The 19483-nt window shown below is 35.2% G+C and overlaps 4 protein-coding genes across 5 annotated transcripts; 3 read left to right on the top strand and 1 right to left on the bottom strand.

Moving 5' to 3' along the window:
* The first annotated feature begins 278 nt into the window (after window positions 1-278).
* Window positions 279-7568, top strand: LOC103831146 (beta-D-xylosidase 3). The gene is made up of 6 exons (XM_033275758.1): window positions 279-5001; window positions 5106-5393; window positions 5475-5644; window positions 5832-6280; window positions 6383-6793; window positions 6899-7568. The coding sequence occupies exons 1-6, from the start codon at window positions 4564-4566 to the stop codon at window positions 7465-7467; spliced, it is 2325 nt and encodes a 774-aa protein (XP_033131649.1). The 5' UTR covers window positions 279-4563; the 3' UTR covers window positions 7468-7568.
* A 921-nt stretch (window positions 7569-8489) lies between these two features.
* LOC103831148 lies at window positions 8490-10359 on the top strand. The gene has a single exon (XM_009107001.3). It carries the CDS (start codon window positions 9442-9444, stop codon window positions 10153-10155), a length of 714 nt encoding a protein of 237 aa, XP_009105249.1. The 5' UTR covers window positions 8490-9441; the 3' UTR covers window positions 10156-10359.
* On the bottom strand, window positions 10227-13395 carry LOC103831147. 2 transcript variants are annotated; one of them, XM_009107000.3, is made up of 6 exons: window positions 13326-13384; window positions 12897-13215; window positions 12753-12814; window positions 11303-12670; window positions 11099-11228; window positions 10227-11008 (listed from the first exon to the last, which is right to left on the bottom strand). In XM_009107000.3, exons 2-6 carry the CDS (start codon window positions 13063-13065, stop codon window positions 10380-10382), a joined length of 2358 nt encoding a protein of 785 aa, XP_009105248.1. In that variant the 5' UTR covers window positions 13066-13215; window positions 13326-13384; the 3' UTR covers window positions 10227-10379. The 2 variants fall into 2 exon arrangements, with proteins under 2 accessions (XP_009105248.1, XP_018508303.1); XM_018652787.2 differs by having other exon boundaries at window positions 11099-11231; window positions 11309-12670; window positions 12897-13395.
* A 2168-nt stretch (window positions 13396-15563) lies between these two features.
* LOC103831149 (transcription elongation factor TFIIS) lies at window positions 15564-19423 on the top strand. Its single transcript, XM_033275759.1, has one exon. It carries the CDS (start codon window positions 18348-18350, stop codon window positions 19137-19139), a length of 792 nt encoding a protein of 263 aa, XP_033131650.1. The 5' UTR covers window positions 15564-18347; the 3' UTR covers window positions 19140-19423.
* The last annotated feature ends 60 nt before the right edge of the window (window positions 19424-19483 follow it).

The raw sequence follows: 19483 nt of genomic DNA on the forward strand, positions 1-19483 counted from the left end.
AAATAGAGGTTGTTTTGCAAAGGAGTTTTACTTCATAAAGTGTTTTAACCACTCTTCACGAATGTCTTAGGTTCCAAACAGCATATGATCTATATGTCTACGCTTTTGGTTTGGACTTCTGATCCTAACCGAATTGGACAGACTCATATTTGGTCCAGCCTCCAAGGCAGAACATGACTCATACGTCAATTCACATCTTAAAGTACTCCTTGAACATTAGGATATGATATGATGAATGTTTGTTTTTTAATTGTGAAGAGTTTGGTTTTTAAAATGAAATGAAAACTGAAGAATCCTAAGATAGGGAGGATCACTTTAGCTGGGTGTTGGATATGATCCGAGAAGGCAAACGACACTTCTGGAACTGAGATGGATTGAAAGGATCGTCAAGAGATGCGGAATGGCTCTTGATATACCCACGATCTAAGGCTAACCACCTAAGAACGAATGTATGTGTGTTGGTTAACCACCAAACGACACACAAAGATGATTGGCTGACCACCAAATCAACAAGCCGGTTCAAACCGATGAACTAGCTAAAGAACTCTCTCTCTCACTTAGAGAAGAAACTAAATAAACTCAAAAACATCGACTAATTTTATTCATAGAAGAGCTTACATATTTATACTACTTGTGGTCAAAGAAAGATTAAGAGTTTTTGTGGAAAACTAGAAACTTAGAAAACATAAACAAAGACTAAGACTTTTGACTAGAAATAAGTGTGTTGTTGAATGCCCCTTGATATGACCACGACTTTGACTCCTTTTGTTGATATTTCTTGATGCAAATGGGCATAAGACCATCAGCAAAGGCCTGGTCGAATTTGGTGTAAAACCGACCCAAATTGAATTTGTTATGAATTTTTCCTTGGGCTGAAAAAGGCTCATTTCGCCCAAAAACTAAACAAGCTCCTTCTTCAGTGTCACTTAGCTCATTCAGCTCCAAGCTAGTGTCACTTAGCTCACTCAGCTCATCCAGCTCAGATATGTAAGTGTCACTTCGATTCAGCTCGACCAGCTCGCCCAAATAAGTGTCACTTCGTCCAGCTCGTCCAAAGTTAGCTTCTGGCTCGACCATGGTTGCTTCATCCGATGGGGAAACCTTGGTTGGATCGAGTTGTGCACCAGCCTGGCCCGGATCTACGATCCAGGGCACATCAAAAACACTCTGAAATATAAATAACAAACTTGAAAACTTTGATTGTTTGTTCTTCTTTTTCTTCTTCTCACTCAGATCGCATAATAAGTTCATCTGAACTAAAGTGTTAAATCTAAACCAGAACAATGGAACAAAGACGAACTGAACCGACTTTGACTTGATTCTGATCCTAACCGAACTGAACCAATTCGAATCTGAACCTTATTGAAAATAACGAAAGAAACAAAGGTAGTTAAAACATAATATAGAGGTATAGAACGTTTTAAAGAATTTTAAGAAAATAGACGAATTCATAAAGTCAGAGATTTTATATTTTCCTTGACTCAGTAAATCGTCCATAATGTGGAACAGTTTTGTGCAATTTTTAAATCTCATGATATAACTGTGATGAGACTGTTTCGTAAAACTCGAAACGGAATCGAAGAACGAATTCACGTTCTTATGATATACTCTACACTTAGTTAAGAAGGAGAATATGGTTTTGCTGGAAGTATCTGTTTGCGTTGAAGCACGTGTTAATGGAGAGGTTAGACATGTTATGTATAATTGGATGAGTCATTGCTTACATTTATCTTCTTTTGTCAGAGTGCTTCAAAGAGCCTTAAGGTTTTAAATTCAGTTTTAAGCTCGAAGTTCAGTTATTTCCAGCTCAAAATGGATACTAGTAAGGATGATGATTTCACATTCTATAAAGTGAGTTTGTGCACTCAGTTTCTGCCGGATAAAAACATGAAAGGTTTAAACTTTATGATGATTGATTCTTGGTTTGTCCGGTTTTGAAGGTTGTGCCGACAGATTTTGAGGCAAAAGATCTTGCATCACATGTAAATGTTATTGCCTTTAAAGATCCTCAAAGAAAGTCTCTGAACCAAGTTTCTCCAAAAGAAAACACAGTTGGTTCTTTATTTTCCACGGTAGTTGATTCTTCACCTGAGATTCTCAACGCTTCAGTTAGAAAAAAGCCTGTAACTAGTACAAAAGTTCCATTTGAAAAGGGTTATAAGTTATAACCAGATGGATTGGCTGACACTTATATGAACACAACCCGATCTTGCAGGTAATGCTTTGTCTTTTTTTCTTTCCTAAATGCATTTTGATGTTTTATATCATGAAAGGGACAATATTGTTGTGCAAACCTGAAAGAAGAGAGTCGATCATGAAATCTTATTTCAGTGGATGGAGTAAAGAAGAACAAATCAGGAATTCGACGTGACTGTTTTGAAAGGCCGTGTGTACAACATATCGCCTTATATGAATTTTCATCCCAGAGGTGTTAATAGGGCTAGACACTTTACCAGATATTCGAAGTGGCACCCGAATCCGATTCAAAAAATCTGAACCGAAATCCAAACCGAAGTAAGAAAACACCCGAACGGATATTAAGTAGGAGAATTTGGATATCCGAACCCGAACGGGTAATATCCGAACCCAAATAGATATCCGAAGATAACCGAATGTATGTATAATTAATCTTATATTTTTAATTTATTACTCTCATTTTATTTAAAATATATATTCTGATGCTTTATATATATTTTGAGATCATATAATCCTTAGACTATATTTCTGAAGTGATTTTGCCACATGTTTTCTCTACAATCAATTTCACAAAATAAATATGACATGGCTATTGAAATTAATGATGTGGCTTTGGGAAAAATATGACATGAATAATTTCATTTAATGTTGATTTATATTTTTGGCAAACTTATTAGAATATGGTATTAATTCATATATTACATCTAATATTGATATTTATTTTTTGTTTAACTTTTTAAAAATATGGTAATAGCTCATACATCATCTATGAAATAAACATATTTATATATAACATTTCAAATTTTGAAATATTATTATTTTTTTATAACTATATAATCTGTATTATTAAGGCTTTCAAAAAATTTTACAATTTAAAAAAAAAATTTGATCGTAAGTTCATTAGTTTTTTATATATCTACAAATTTTATAAATATTTTAGGCTAAATTTTTTTGATAATTATACAATTTTATATTATTTTATTAGTTTTATTCAAATTGATTTAATATATATCAAATCTATATTAAATATTAGTAATAAAATATTAAAATCTATAATATTTAATAAAATTTATTTTAAATATAAGTTATTTTAAAAAAAATCTTTGCACATGGTGTAAGAAAACACCTAGTATACATATAATTACAGAAAAATGATTTGTTACTCATTTAAAATACATGTCAAAAAAAAAAATTTCATGCATTAATAAAAATTTACATCCAAACTTCAAAAGTAGTAATCAAATTGTGTTTTTATTTTTAAAATATTATCTCTAGATCTGTTAATCATTCAATATAAATAAAATACGAAAACATGTAACTGCAAGTAATATTTTTTAAATACAAGAAACTTGATAAATAAATAATTTAATATTTTTCAAAATATAAATATCTGAAATCTGACTCAAAATATCCGAACCCAAATTAAAAATATTTAAACCCGATCCGAAGTAGAGAAATACCTGAACATGTTCTGTACTTCTATACCTAAATAATTGAAAATCTGAAATATCTAACCTGAACCCGAACAGATATCCGAACACGCACCTAGGTGATAATATGTTGAATAAAACTGCTATACTACAAAATACGGTTCTCCAGCTAACAACTCATTTATAACCTTCATAAAATGTTTTTTTTTTATAGAAGCAAAATATATCTTTCTTACTTTACGTATGAGAAAAAGACATGACAGCTAACTAAAATTCTTAATTCTTTTTTGATAATTTGTATTTTTATGTACTTTAGTACTTTTTTATTTCTTTTACGTCCAAAGTAGATTTGCCGCTAATATATATTACGAGTCTACGAGACAGTCGTATTCTCAATTACACAGAATTGCTGAAAATATCTTGATGTCAAATTATGAAAGCCCCAAAAGCTGTTTTCAAAACAATACTCAGAATAAGAAAATTTGACTTGTCTGGATGAATAAGTAAAAAAACGGATAGAATTTAGATCACTAAGCATACGGACACCTCATAACTTCATATTGAACTTATCTCATACTATTTACCTGCTGAAGAAAAAAATCTCTTGACTCTTGCAACAAGGAAACAAAATATACATGTACCTTATGGTCTTGCAGTGTTTCTAATCAGAGTATAGGAGAATCAGATTTATGATACATTTTGAATACAGTTTCTTTGTTAGCCTTTTTAACAAATAGCAGGAAATATTATTATTATCCGTAGTAATCTTATCATTTGCATCTCCATCTTATTATTATAAAATGCCAGCACATATACGACTTTCTAAAATTCAAATCCTAAAATTGCAATCTTCTATTAGTATATATAGTGGTATCAAACTGTTGATAAACTAAACACACACAAACGAGAAAACAAACAAGAGACAAACACAAAGCAAATGAGTTATCATCGGCAAACAAGAGGAAACAGAGCACTCCCCTCTGTTTCCACACTTCTCCTCAGTATTCTCTTCTTCATCTCCAAGCCATCTAACGCCCAATCTTCTTCTCCAGTGTTCGCATGTGACGTCATCACAAACCCTTCTCTAGCCGGTTACGGATTCTGCAACACGGGTTTGAAGGCCGAAGCCAGAGTCACCGATCTTGTCGGAAGATTAACGTTGGTGGAGAAAATCGGGTTTCTTGTGAGCAAATCTACCGGCGTGAGCCGTCTTGGGATTCCAGATTATAACTGGTGGTCGGAGGCACTTCACGGTGTCTCTGATGTCGGAGGTGGTTCTAGTTTTACCGGTCTAGTCCCTGGTGCCACTAGCTTCCCTCAAGTCATACTCACCGCTGCTTCCTTCAACGTATCTCTCTTCCAAGCCATTGGCAAGGTGAAAGAAATGGAAGATTTTGTTTCTTTGGTTACAAGTAATAGACAACAGTCCTTTTCACGCTTCTAGTAATATTTTTCTATTTATGGCATGCATGGTTTAAGGTTGTGTCGACGGAGGCGAGGGCAATGTACAACGTTGGAGCAGCTGGATTAACGTTTTGGTCACCGAATGTAAACATATTCCGTGACCCGAGATGGGGAAGAGGTCAAGAGACCCCTGGCGAGGACCCGACGCTCGTAAGCAAATACGCGGTGGCTTATGTTAAAGGTCTTCAGGGTACTGACGGTGGAGATCCTAACCGTCTAAAAGTTGCCGCTTGCTGTAAACACTACACCGCCTACGATGTTGATAACTGGAAAGACGTCAGTCGTTACACTTTCAACTCCGTGGTAAGAAAACGAGAACATTTGTATCCTTATTGTTATTGGGTCACACCAAATACATTTATATCTTCTTTTGTGTTCGATTAGGTGAACCAACAAGATATGGATGATACATTTCAACCACCGTTTAGGAGCTGTGTGGTTGATGGAAATGTGGCTAGTGTCATGTGTTCTTACAACCAAGTTAACGGTAAACCGACATGCGCTGATCCTGACCTGCTTTCTGGTGTGATTCGCGGTCAATGGAAGTTAAATGGGTAAGATTTTTTTACATGGTTTCAAACTGTGTAGGGGTTTTTTTCTTCTGAATACAACCGCATGAAACATTTGTCTTGGCCCGTAAATGTTAAAGAGCTATTATTATACATAAGTTTCCATTCTCTCTAAATTGTCAAAAAAAAAAAATTATTAAGGTTAATCTATTTTTTGGGTTAATGTTATTAGGTACATTGTTTCGGATTGTGATTCAGTAGAAGTGATATATGCGAACCAGCACTATACCAAGACTCCAGAAGAAGCTGTTGCCAAATCTATGTTGGCAGGTTTGGATTTGAATTGTGATCATTTCACTGGTCAACACGCAATGGATGCGGTCGATGCCGGTTTGGTAAACGAATCAGATGTTGACACTGCAATTTCAAACAACTTCGCGACTTTGATGCGTTTAGGATTCTTCGATGGTGACCCCAAGAAGCAGCCCTACGGCAATCTTGGTCCTCAGGACGTTTGCACAGCTGAGAACCAAGAACTCGCTAGAGAAGCGGCAAGACAAGGCATTGTGCTGCTCAAGAACTCTGATGGCTCGCTTCCGTTCTTACCTTATGCGATTAAGACGGTAGCAGTTATTGGACCAAACGCTAATGTCACCGATACAATGATCGGAAACTACCACGGTAAAAATTAAAATTAACTCTCAAGTGATATTTTTTGTGTCCACGATTTAGACTTAGGCTTGAATCTTTAAAAAAACGATATTGTTTTTTAATCTTCCTCAGGCGTACCGTGCAAGTACACAACACCACTTCAAGGACTAGTGGAAACGGTGTCGGTTACGTATCAGAAGGGCTGTCCTGACGTGGCGTGCACAGAGGCGGATATAGATTCAGCTGCTTCTTTAGCGGTTTTAGCTGATGCGGTTGTGCTAGTGATGGGAACAGATTTATCCATTGAGAGGGAGGACCACGACCGACTCGACTTGCTCCTTCCCGGGAAACAGCAACAGCTTGTGACTGAGGTGGCTAATGCTGCCAATGGACCGGTGGTGCTGGTCATCATGTCCGGTGGAGGATTGGACGTTACTTTCGCCAAGAACAATCCAAAGATCACAAGCATCATGTGGGTCGGGTTTCCTGGCCAAGCCGGTGGGCTCGCCATTGCTGACGTCATCTTTGGTCGTTATAATCCGAGTAAGAAAGACACTGCTCTTCTCCTTACTAAACCAACCGGTTTGGTTTTACGATTATAATTCGCTAACTAACCGGTAGCTTTTGTATTTTTGTTTTTTGGTTTAGGCGGAAGATTGCCGATGACGTGGTATCCTCAGTCGTACGTGGAAAACCTTCCGATGTCAAACATGAACATGAGACCCGATAACTCAACCGGGTATCCGGGTCGAAGTTATCGATTCTACACCGGAGAAACAGTGTACAGCTTCGGAGACGGCATCAGCTACACTCAGTTCCACCACTGGCTTATCAGAGCTCCAGGGTTCGTCTCCCTCGGACTTGATCCGAGCCACCCTTGCAGGTCTTCAAAGTGCCTATCGGTGGACGCCACTGGAACGTACTGCGGGAAGACCGTGGAAGTCCAGCTTGAAGTAATTAATGCGGGAACCAGAGAAGGAAGCCACACAGTGTTTCTGTTCATGACGCCACCCGCTGTGCACAGGTCGCCGGTTAAGCATCTGGTGACGTTCGAGAAGCTGCTTCTCGGGAGGACGGAAATGGCGGTGGTGAGGTTTGAGTTGGATGTGTGTAAGGATCTGAGTGTGGTTGATGAAACAGGGAAGAGGCAGATTGCTTTGGGGGAATATGTTCTCCATGTCGGAAGCTTGACGTACTCCCTGTACATTACGATCTGATGTGTTTCAATTTGTTTAATATTTGTGTTCAATGTTTTAGTTTCTACAAGAAATGAAAATTCATTCATTGAAATAAAAAAAGTTGAGAACGTTGATTGTTTCTTTTTCTTCTTCATATTTTCACTCAGATTGCACAGGTTCGTTCAAATTAAAGTGTTATTTCTTAACTGAACCAATGGAACCAGGACGAACTAACTTTAATAGATTAGTTATGAATTTGGAGGCTATACCTGTGTCCCAAGTAACCTGGAGGTTACACACATATCTTATAGAAGATTTTTTTTCTTCTTCTTAAAATTCATAATTTTCTGAGTTGTCTATGTATATATAACCTCTAAAAAATTGAAGGGCAAGTCCAATGTTACATACTACCCAGATCTGGCCTTTGGCTCTGTCTGATTCCTTATCAAGTAATCAACCAACAATTGATCAATCCTTTAAAATTGTTTAGACAACAAAGCCGTATTATATTTCCTTAAAACCATTTTTATCCTCAGGTTGCAACGTGCACATTTCTTCAAATGATAACCAATGAAATATTGCAGTAACAGCCATTAGAACTCTAGTTTTAATTTAACATATTGTTTTGGGTTTTATTTTTGATGTTCTCTTTGATAATTTGAAGAAATCATTTATGTGTTTCAGTGTTTGTTTGGAATCCATGCTTTATGAATTACATGACGTTTATTCACTTACAGAGAAAATTCTTACAAAGTGTCATTTTAGGTGATCTCAACCATGGAGCCATGGAGTCCATTAACATATTTTTTTTTGTTCTTCTGTTTCACCTATATTTTATTCATGTCTAAGTAAACTAGAGAACACCTCTAACCCCTTTTCCACTAGCTCTTTGTTTTTATATTAAGGGGAATTGAAAAAAAAAAACACTTTAAATTTTTGTTTGTCAAAATATGATTTTTCATATTTTTGATCATTTTGGACAAGTTTTACCTTTCTGTAATAGAAAAAAATAGCAAACTAAATTTTAAAAATTGGGAAAATATGAAAATCATTGGAAACATTAGTATAACTATTTATATGTTTAAATTTTATTTTTTAAAATAGTAGAATCATGTTTAATTTTGTGTTCTAGCACATATATAATACGTATTCTAGCCATCTACGTAGTTTACAAATCGAATAGTAAGTGTAACATAGAGATTTAACCGGGGTAGAGATTACAAACAAAATTTTCTTCAATATTATACTAGAGCTAGATTACGTCAGCTAGTATTCTAACAAGATGTTTTTAGTCTACTTGTAGTTTTATTACAACTTATAACACTGACTCCGTGAAATACCTTTTTGTTTTAGGTGTCATAACATTTTCTGCTTTTAACGTTATCATATGCGTAAAGAAGAATAAACCTTCCATCATCTCTTCAGTGCTCTACTATACGTAGAATACATACTATAGGCAAATCACGAAAAATATGAAAACTTTCATATTTCGATAAATATCTTTTTTAAATCTAAACTAAATCTACTCTCTCTCTCTTCATCGACATAACCTCTCTTCTATTTATCAATACAACATGGTTCTAATATATGTTAAATCTAGTGTATGGATGTCAAGTTGCAGTGACCAGCGGAGTTTCTTGGTAGAGAAAGAAGGATCATGGTGTCTGATGAGTTTTGTAGTGGCTTAACGTCATATAAGCCAAACCAGAATCAAAGGAGGCTCTCATCATAATTTATATAATGGAATTCGAATATTGTTTGATACGAGATCATTTGGGCCCCTTAAAAAAACAAGATCATTTGAGAGGCTCACGCAAAAATAAGACCGTTACGAAAGTAAAAAAGGAAAGGGTAAAAGCGTCCATACATCAAAAATGTTCAAAGGAGAGGCTCTCTTCTTTCTAAATCAGACCGTTACGAACGAAACACTCAAAAAAAAAAAAGCAAATCCTCGTGAGGAAGAAGACAAGACAAGACACCGTGTTCGAGATTTGTGATCCCCACATCGGTAAAATGGAGGATACGATTTCAAACCCAAGCATGATGGAACCTCTGTTATTCCCCGTCGATGATCCAATGTCTCTCCTACTTTCTCAGACCACCGATAACAACAACAGTCTCTTCGGGTTCGTGAGAGGTCCCAGATACGGTGAATACGCGACGTTGCGAGAATCAAAGCTTCGTTTGAAGCGAGAGTACGAGACGATACTAAAGGAAGAGGAAGAGAGGTTCTTCGGCGGCGAGAAGAACAAGAATCAAAGGAGATTCGGTTTTACAAGAGAAGACTACGAAATTAGGGTTTCTCCTGAGAAGAAGACGAGATTCGGGTTCATCAAATACAACCCTAACCCGCGGAGAATGTCTTCGTCTTCTTCCTCTTCGTTGGCTCAGTCTGTTCCTGACTTCTCCGCCATGATTCGCAAGGAAAATCGCCGGCCGGCTAACTCGAATTTGCTCCCGCGGAGAACGGATCTCACTCCGCCGCCGTCGAAGAGCAGAAACGCCTCCGCCGTTTTCGGATCGGCTTCTTCCGCTAGAGGAAGCATGAGTGCTGGAGAGAAGACCAGAGGGAGGATGGGGATGATGCGTAAGAGTTACGCCACTGTCGAAGGTTTGAAGAAAGTATCAATGGCTGCAGCTTCTGCCATTAATGGCGGCGGTGGAGGAGGGAGGAAATCAATCGGCGGTGGTGGTCGGACTATTCTAGGTTACAGACAAATCTACTGATCACTCTTTGTCACACAACTTGATTGTGTTTCTTTTTACGATTTGATTCTTTTTTTAGGTTGTTGGTTGATAAAGTTTTTTTTTTCTTGATTTTAGTTTGACGATTGGTATGTGTGTGTGATAGAACTTAGAAAGCTAGTAAACAAGATCCATCGATCATATGATTCATATTGTTGAATTACACAAATGCTTATTTTGACAAAACGTTATTTGGTTTGGTTGTTCTAAAAGAGATCCATTGTTAACTCTCCGACCAAACGCAAAAGGATCTCATAAGCTATCTCTGAACCAACTCCTAACGTATGGGTTTCAAGATCCATCCATTTCTCCATCTCGATATGGATGATTTCATCCATATCAATCCGAGCCAATGCTGCCCACTTTGGAACTTCCTCGAGAACACCGCGAATCAGCACGGAAGCATCAGCACTTGATGAAGGCTTTAATCCGCAGGAAGTGTTTCTTTCTTCCAAGTGTTCGATCATGGCATCGACAAGGAACCCTCCGGTTATTCCAGTGAGGTTAACAAGGTGATCAGAATGAGCAGCGTATATCATGAGTTCGTCGAAGAGTTCCGGTCCGATGAGGTAGTTGTCTTGTGTAGTAGAAGTAGTAGTACCACCAAGTGACAGCTCGGTGTGGAGGATGACTTCTCTTGCGTTGGTGAATCTCTGGTGTGTTGATAAGAGACCTGTGTTGCTTAAACACCGGAGGACGTTAGAGACATGGCTGATAAGACTGGTGATGGCTTGGTAATTACCACTACTTGTTGAGTTCTTGAACGAAGCTAAGGAGTTTTCAAGTACGTCCCAATCAGGTTCTACAGGCTCTAGAGGCAACCTCATCCCTGGAACTACAAAATATCATAACAGCAGTTTCAGATACAAGAAACTGATGCTTTTTCATAGAAATTAGGTAATTTCTGAATAATAATCTTATGTACCTGAGATAGTGTCGAAGCTATTTGAGAAACAACTCTCGTTAGAGAAAGATGCATCCAGTACAGAACCAGGGCTTGTGTAATCACTGTTTGCATTTCCAGTAGCACTCCACATCTCTGTTAAGCCTTTCCTCTGCAAGAATTAAGAAAGCAAGAATGAATTAGAAAATGAGAAAATACTAAAATGTGTAAACCTTAAAAGCATACCCGACGACAAGCTGTTTCTGCATAAGGCTGCTGGTGTGCTATTGAAGATAGCAACTCATGGAGAATCAAAGATGCTTGTTTATTGGGAAATGCACTTCCTATTATGGCTTCATCTTCTTCTTGGGAAGCAAACTCTTTAAGCTTTTGCTGAATCAAACCCACAGTACCAGCATCAAGTGTTGTTCTTGGGTTACGTTCACCCATCTGACTTGGAACACCTTTGGTTTCTCTACAGCGTTGGCTATAGTTTCTATGAGGGGAACCATTACTACAAGTGCTTTCACCATCTAATGGACTCACAGAGCTACTTCCTTGTACTTGACCACTTACACAAGCTAACCTTCTCTTCCTTCCTGGAGTGCTAAACCCTGATCTATTAGAAGATTCCTCAACTCTAGTGTAAGATTTTCTCTGTACATACAAATCAGAGTTCACAAATCTAGCCTTGGAGTGATGATGATTCCTGCTAGTTGAAGCTCTATTCATGGCAACAAAGTCCTTCTCTTTACAGTTGATTGCATTTACAGGTGACGAAGAACAACCACCTCTTTTGCTCTGAAAGGTGTGAGATTGAGCTACCGAAGGAAACCTTGCAGGATGTGGAGCCTTCTTCTCCATTGGATCTGTGAACTCTCTACCTTTACCAGAGGCTGCAGACATAGATGGTTCTTGATTTCTCCAAAACACACTTCTTTTACTCCTTTCAAAAGGCGTTGATTCAGCAACACACGCCTTGTTCTTTCCAAATTCTTCTTCAGCTACCGGACTAGAACCACGAACATCAACAAAGCTACCACAAGCTTTACAAGAAGCAACAAATTCAACCGGCTCTTTCCCTACATTTTCGAACCTTCTAACCCCTGAAGAGCTTGGATAAGCAATAGCGTGTTTCACATTTCTCCTTCCGGGTTCCAGAATCCTAGTAGCAGCATCAATCAGCCTAGAGTTACGTCTATTATGAAGCCTGGGGCTTCTAACATGAGGAGAAGCCAGTTTCTGGTGCTGATGATGCTGTTTCCTAACACGGGTCAAAACGTTCTTAATCTGCAATGCTTCTGATCCAAACTTCTTCACCATAACACCACGCCTATCACACACACCCGTTGTTGTTCTCTGCATCTTCTGTGGCCTTGACTTATCAATACCATTTTCTTCTTCTTCTATTATCTCACCAAACAAACCACACTTATTGTTGTCCTGAATTTGATGTGATGGTTTCTTCTTCTTCTTGTCTTTGTCTCTGTGGTTAGATGGTAATGAGTCAAGTCCCATTAAACGTGCTACCAAACTAGGAGGTCTCATATCATGCTTCTTAAGCTCCACAACTTCGCCTCTATTTGGGAAACCTCCTCTGTTCTCATCATCAATCTTCAATCAAGTAAACAATCTTAGGTTGTTTCTACTCAATTCAAACTAAAGATTTAATAAGAAAAAGGGAGAAAGTAATCACCAGATTAAGCTTAGATTTAAGCATTTTCTCATCCCTACCAAACCTCTTTGAACCTTGTTTCCCTGACAAAAAATGCAATAAGACACTCTTTCATTCTCAGACATAACCGTAGATAAACTCAAATATAGAGAGAGGAACACTAACCAGGAAGAAGTGATTTGCGAGAAAAGAGCTTCCTTTTAGCAAAACGTCTGTTCCAATCAAAGAGCTGGAAGAAAACACCCACGCAACCGCCTAGTCTATTTGGCCGTTTCTCTGTTATGGCCGAGCACGTCGCCGTTTTATCCACCGTCTCCGTTAACTCTCCCGTCATTTCAAACGGAACCTTTAACAACCGACAAAAGCTCCGAGAGAGAGATAGAAAACAGAGATAACAATGTCTTCTTTAGAGACAAATCGCTTCAGATTCCATAACTTGTAGTCACCAGAGAAGAAACAAAACTACTTTCTTTCAGTTCTGATTCTGTATGAAAAAAAAAAAAGAAAGTGTATCAGTTTTTGTGAGACTTTGGAGCTCGTGAAGAAGAAGAATCTCAATCTCTTTTAAGAGAAGCAGAGAAGAGGAGTGTGTACATTTAGCATTAGTTTTGCGAGAATAGGGAAAAAAAGTAGACAGTTGGAACTGAGCAAAACGACAATTGTACAGTGGAACAATGAAGAAAAAGTCACTCTGATTAACAAAAGAAAGTGAGCTTAAAAGAAGATGATAGAGTGTGAGTGAGACTCAACAGGTAATATTCGCAGTTTGGAGTTAAAAAGGGTAAAAAGAGACATATAGCAAAACGATAGTGACCACCAAGTGACTGAAAGAGAGATGAGAGAGCTTAAAAGGTTTTATTGAGTGGTTTTATTTACTGTGAGATTCTTCCTGATCTGTCACTGGCGGTGAAAGGGGCTCGAGAGAGATTGTTACAGCTTTTCTTTTTTATTTTACTTGCAGAAGAAGAAGAGAAGAGTGAGCATGCGTACAAAAGGGTAAGTAGCTGATACAAGTAGACTTGGTGAAAACTAGACTACAGAACATAAAAAAGAGAGTAAATTTCACTAAAACATACTTCAACTAAATTTGTTAATTTTTTAAAAATATTTAAAAAATTTACTATATAATTTAATATTTTTAAATAACTATTTAATACACAAATTTGTAATGTTCATTTTATTATTGGAACTGTATGTATTTTAATCAAAAAAGTATCAATACTATTAAAACAGAAACATGTCCCATTGATAATAGTTGAGTCCAATTAAAAAAAATATACATCATCTACATAAAACTGCTTATATCACTTTATCAATACTATTAAATTTTCACGGCAGTTCTAGCAATTCTAAAATCCTACTTTTCAGGAAAATTTGATTGCCACTTTTTAAATAAAACGTAAACAACAATAACAAAGCAGTTCCATAACCACTAATGTCCTATTTTTAAGGACTACAAACATATAAAACTTCTATTTTTCAATTAAAAAATCTATTCTACTAAACTCAATTAAGAATTTTACGTAACCACCTTACACAACCAATTAAACTCCTATTATAAAGGCAACAAATTTTATAAATGACAACAAATTTCGTGAAATATATATACAACTCCTATATCTAACTCATTATCCTGAAATATATGTACTCCTGTGACCCCAAAATTTAAAATCAACAAAACTTCCATATCTAACCAAAATCCAAATTGTCACTATTTATTTAAAAATTTTATTTTTCTAGATAGTTTTTTTATAAGAAAATTAAATTATTTAATCCATCTATTCTATTAAATTAGGAACATGATCAGTTGATATTATTATGGAAGTATTATTTATAAAAATATATTCTACGGGTTTTAGTTTAACGGGTTTTAAATAGGTTATTCGATTAAAAATATTTGTTAAATGTTTAGTGAAGACCTTATTAACCCATTTACATATATATATTTAACAAAATATATTAAAAATTATCTTTCAAATATTTTTCAAAACTTTTGTTCGGTTTTCTGTGCGTGTTGGATTTGATATTGGTTTTCGGATATCTCTTAAGAACCATTCAAGTATATATGCCAAATCTAATAGATTATGAAACTTTGATTTTTGGGTCGATTCCGAGTCAGATTTTTTGGATACGAATATTTTTCTTGACTAATTATGTTAGGTAACTACTAAGAAAATATAATATGTTGCAAATTTTAAAAATAAAGTTTAAAAATAATTTTTGAAATACATATGACATATAATTATGCAATTTGACATATTTAATATAGTTACCAAAAATTATATTAAATTAAATTAATACTAAAAACAAATATGATTACAAAAATAACACAAATACAAAAATTAAATTTCTCAAAAAAAAAATAAACAAAAAATAAAAGGGCGGGTCAGAATCCAAATTGTCACTATTTATTTAAATCCAAACGCAGCTTTTGCGGTTGGTAGCGGTTGTCGGTGGTTTGCAACAATCACTCAAATCGCTATAAACCGCTTCAAACCGCTACGAATCTCATAAATTCAAAAGCTGGCTCCAGCTAACGTTTGCGGTTGCGGACGGTTGCGGGAGGGTAAATTTTTTTTTTTTATTACAATATATATACAAAAGTAAAATTATTTAATAAAAAATTTAAAATTGAGATTATGAAAATATTAACATATATCTATTATATTTTAATTAATATTATAAAATTTTATAATAAAAAAAATTTCAATAAATTTTCAAAAATTAAAATTATAACTTTCTAAATATAAATTTTATATTTATTATAATTTTATGATTTTTGATATTTTTATAATTATATTAAATGTAAATATTGTTAATTTATTATTTGACTGTTACCATATTTGGTAGTTAACCAGTCATAAGTCACCCGCAAACGCACCAATTTTTAACCGCAGTACCAATCGTACAAATCTCTTAAAACCGCTAGAAACCGCAACCGTCCGCATCCACAAACTCCCACAACCGCAACCGCAACCGCTGCGTTTGAACCAATTAAGCCAATTAAGACGTTGTCGCGATTTTTAACAATTCACGTGGCCCTGGATCAAAATTTACAAAATTCATATTTAACGTCATGGCAAATTATTATGTATAATTATAACATTATTATAATTATACATGAAATAAAAAAAATGAAAACCATATAATTTTAACGATAGCACATGTAGAGTATCCAACATCATAAATTCAATCAAATTATCAAAACCTCTTACTAATAGTAATTAAAAATTTAACACATATGATTACAGAAAAATACAAATATCATTACAAAGAAAAATATGAGACAGAAAATTAATATTTTACAATAAAATAAAACAAAAAATATACCCGCCCTTTTAAGGGCGGGTCAAAATCTAGTTTGTATATTAAAATAAATGCAGTTTGGGTATTAATAAACATAAACAAAATAATTAGTTAATGTATTTGTGTAGATAGCAAAAAAAAATGAGTTTTAAAAAGCTTAACAAGATTTTATTGTTTTTTGTATAGTACCAATGAAGGTGTATATGATCGAATTAGTTTTTTTGTATTTGGGATCTTTAGAAGCGTATATTGTGGTTGTCAGAATCGAAGAACATGAAATTGTGGTTAAGGGTTCGAGGAGGGTTCTGTTTCTCGTTCTTGACGAGTTCAGTTTCATCCCTAGTCGTCCATTTCTCAGTTCCAACTCCCAACTCAAGCTTTGGTTTCTGTTCCTAATGGTACAACAATGCCTTTTTTCTGTTATCAATATTGCAAAGCGAAAATAGAAATCCAACACTTTATTTTTTTTGAAACTTTGATAATCAACACTAATTTTGGTATATAAATAAGAGTATCCCTCAATGTACAATATTTTAAAAATGAATTTTAGTAATTTCGTGTAGTCTTTAAATACAACTTAGTTAGATAATTAAATTTAAATATTAAAAAGGAATGAAGGCAATTAAAAAACAAACGTTTTACAATTTCTCAAGAGTATAACTTCTCGGGATTCTCTTTTATACAATTTTTCATTTCATTTTAAGTTTAAAATATTCTTTCAGAATATTCTACTACAGGTGTTCGAAGTGTACACTTTTTTTTTGTAACACTATTCGAAGTGTACACTATATAATCTGTATTTTGGGATAACGTATGGTCCAATGTTTACTGTATTTTATCAACAACTAACCAAAGTTTCTGCCAGTTGGTGCTGCACTAATCAAGATTCAAGACTCAAGTGCTTCATAACTTTTATTTTTATATATACTGGTTTTCATTTTCTATGAAAAATGTAATGGAGTAATATATGAATCGATGTGCAAAAAGTTTGAAATTTTTACGTGTATTACTAAGTCAGGATAATCAGAGTTGCGTCTTTTTCGGTGTCTGACGATTCTGAGATATGTCACGGACAAATAACCTATACACGCTAGGAATCTCTAGCACATCCCTACACTTCTATTCAAATACAGTACCAATTATTTTCTTCTAGTACACATACCTTCAATAAAAAAACAATTTCTTTTAGTTATAAATTGATTTTTTTTTAGTAACAGAACTGTTGAAACTCCCAAGTCGAGACACTTTTTTTTTAACACAAGTCAAGACAATTTCTAGAGGAAAAAAAAAGGTTTAAAATTTAGTCGAAATAGTGAAACCGTTCTTACTAAGCATTAACAAATTATTGACTTATTATATTTATACAATATATTTTATTTTTAGCTTAAATATAAAACTACTTTGGTGAATTATCAAAATTAGATATACAAAACAAACAAAATTAGATAAATTTGTGGATTATACTAATATTATTATTTAATTTAACATATTTAGAATAATTTAAATTGATCTCAACTGATTTTAACCGACTAAAAACAATTTAAACTTATTTGAATTGCATAAATTGGATTAAAAAAATGTTTCAGATATGATCGAATTACCATCTAAACAGATTTTTAGAACCACGATCATATCTCAATAACCAATTACATTAAGAATTTGAAAACTTTATTTCAGAAGGCTATTTTATTTACTAAATCAAATTTGTGAGGACAAAAGAAATTTACATGGATTTCGTGAGTGGATTTAGAACAAAATGGAAAAAAAAAACAAAGAAAAAGGAAAGTCCGTGAGACTTGGATACCAAGTAAATAAAAAGGGTAGAGAAACATAACCTATCAGGAGTTGATTTTAGATATCTCTCTTTATATATAAGAAGATCACAGTCTAACGATTTTCCCAATTTCTCTTTATTCACCGTAGTCATCTCTAAACGGTGTGTTATGTAATTAAACCAGATACAATAGATCATAACCAAAAATCAACATTGAATTTGAAAATTGTATCTCAAAAGATTATATTAATTTAATAAAATTTTGAAAAGAAAAAAAATAGAAATAAATGTTGAAGAAAATGGAAAATCCTATAACGGTTAGAAACAGAACACAAAGAAAAGGAAAGTCTGAAGAGGCTTGAGTATCAAGTAAGTAAACGTGTGCTAGAGAAACAAACCCAAACCTATTAGGAGTTGGTTTACGATACTCTCTCTTTATATACAAACACGTAAGGTCACACTTTCTAACAACACAAATCATTCTCTCCACTTTCGTTGCTTCCAAACCCTATTTTATCAGTCGAGAACGAGAGAGAATGATGCAGAAGCATGAGTTCTTGGAACTGATTGAGGCAGCAACTAAAGCTGCAAAATCTGCTGCGAGAGGAGACGGTAAGAGTTCTTCTCCAGCGGTCTCTAGGTGCGTGGAGGCCATGGTTCGTTTGAAGGAAGCTCCAGAGTCACTTGCTTGCGAGTTGGCCGTCGATCGCAAATACCCTCAAATTGGAAAGAGTCACGGCCTTTTCACGGAGCACAAAAACCCTAGAATCCAATCCGAGGGAAAGATTCTTTACTCTCTTTGGCTCAGATATCTCTACGCAACGGGGAGGAAACAGAGCTCACGACCTCGTGATCGGACGGTTGTGAAGAAGGAGAAGAAGCTTGTGGAGGAGGAGATGGTTTCGAGGACGACGGGGGATTCTAACAGGGACAAAGTGCGTGAGATTCTTCACAAGTCCTTGTCTAAAGTGGCTAACGAGGTTGTTGTTGAGATGAAGGAAGGAGTGGTTTCTTGCGATTCCTGGACTGTAGCTGCTTCGGTTGAATCTGCTATGTTTGAGAGACTAGGTTCTTTCGAGGGGACTCAAAAAGCAAAGTACAGATCCATTATTTTCAACATGGGAGACAGCAGCAATCAAGACCTGAGAAGGAAAGTACTACTCGGCGAGATTAGTGGAGAAAGACTGGTGACGATGAAGAAAGAAGAGATGGCTAGCAACAAGATTCAGTTGGAAGTTCAAAACATCAAAGAGAAAGCCAGAGTTAAGGAAGAGAATCGAGTAAAGAGTATGATGATGTTTCAGTCAGACAGTATGATCATGACTTAAGCACAAAATATAGATTCTCAGTTTATTATCAAATCTATAATAATTCTTGGAGGTCTGAATAGAAACACTTTTCTTTGCATGGTTTAATTTGTAACTCTGTATTGTTTCATTGTTAAAAACAAATATAGTTTATCAGTCATATTACCTTGCAACTACTTCAGTGCTCTTTTCAAATGCAACAAATGTTCTGAAGTAGAAATATAGATAGTCAGTTTATTAAATGTGTACAATTATTCTCTTGTCTTGTTGGTCTGAACTTAAAACACTTTAAAACTCTCGTGTTTAATTTGTAAATGTGTCTTGTTTCATCGTTAACATATGTTCCGAGTGTTATTACATAATCT

The sequence above is a fragment of the Brassica rapa genome, chromosome A07 (genome assembly GCF_000309985.2).
Source record: "Brassica rapa cultivar Chiifu-401-42 chromosome A07, CAAS_Brap_v3.01, whole genome shotgun sequence".
Taxonomy (NCBI): Eukaryota; Viridiplantae; Streptophyta; class Magnoliopsida; order Brassicales; family Brassicaceae; genus Brassica; species Brassica rapa.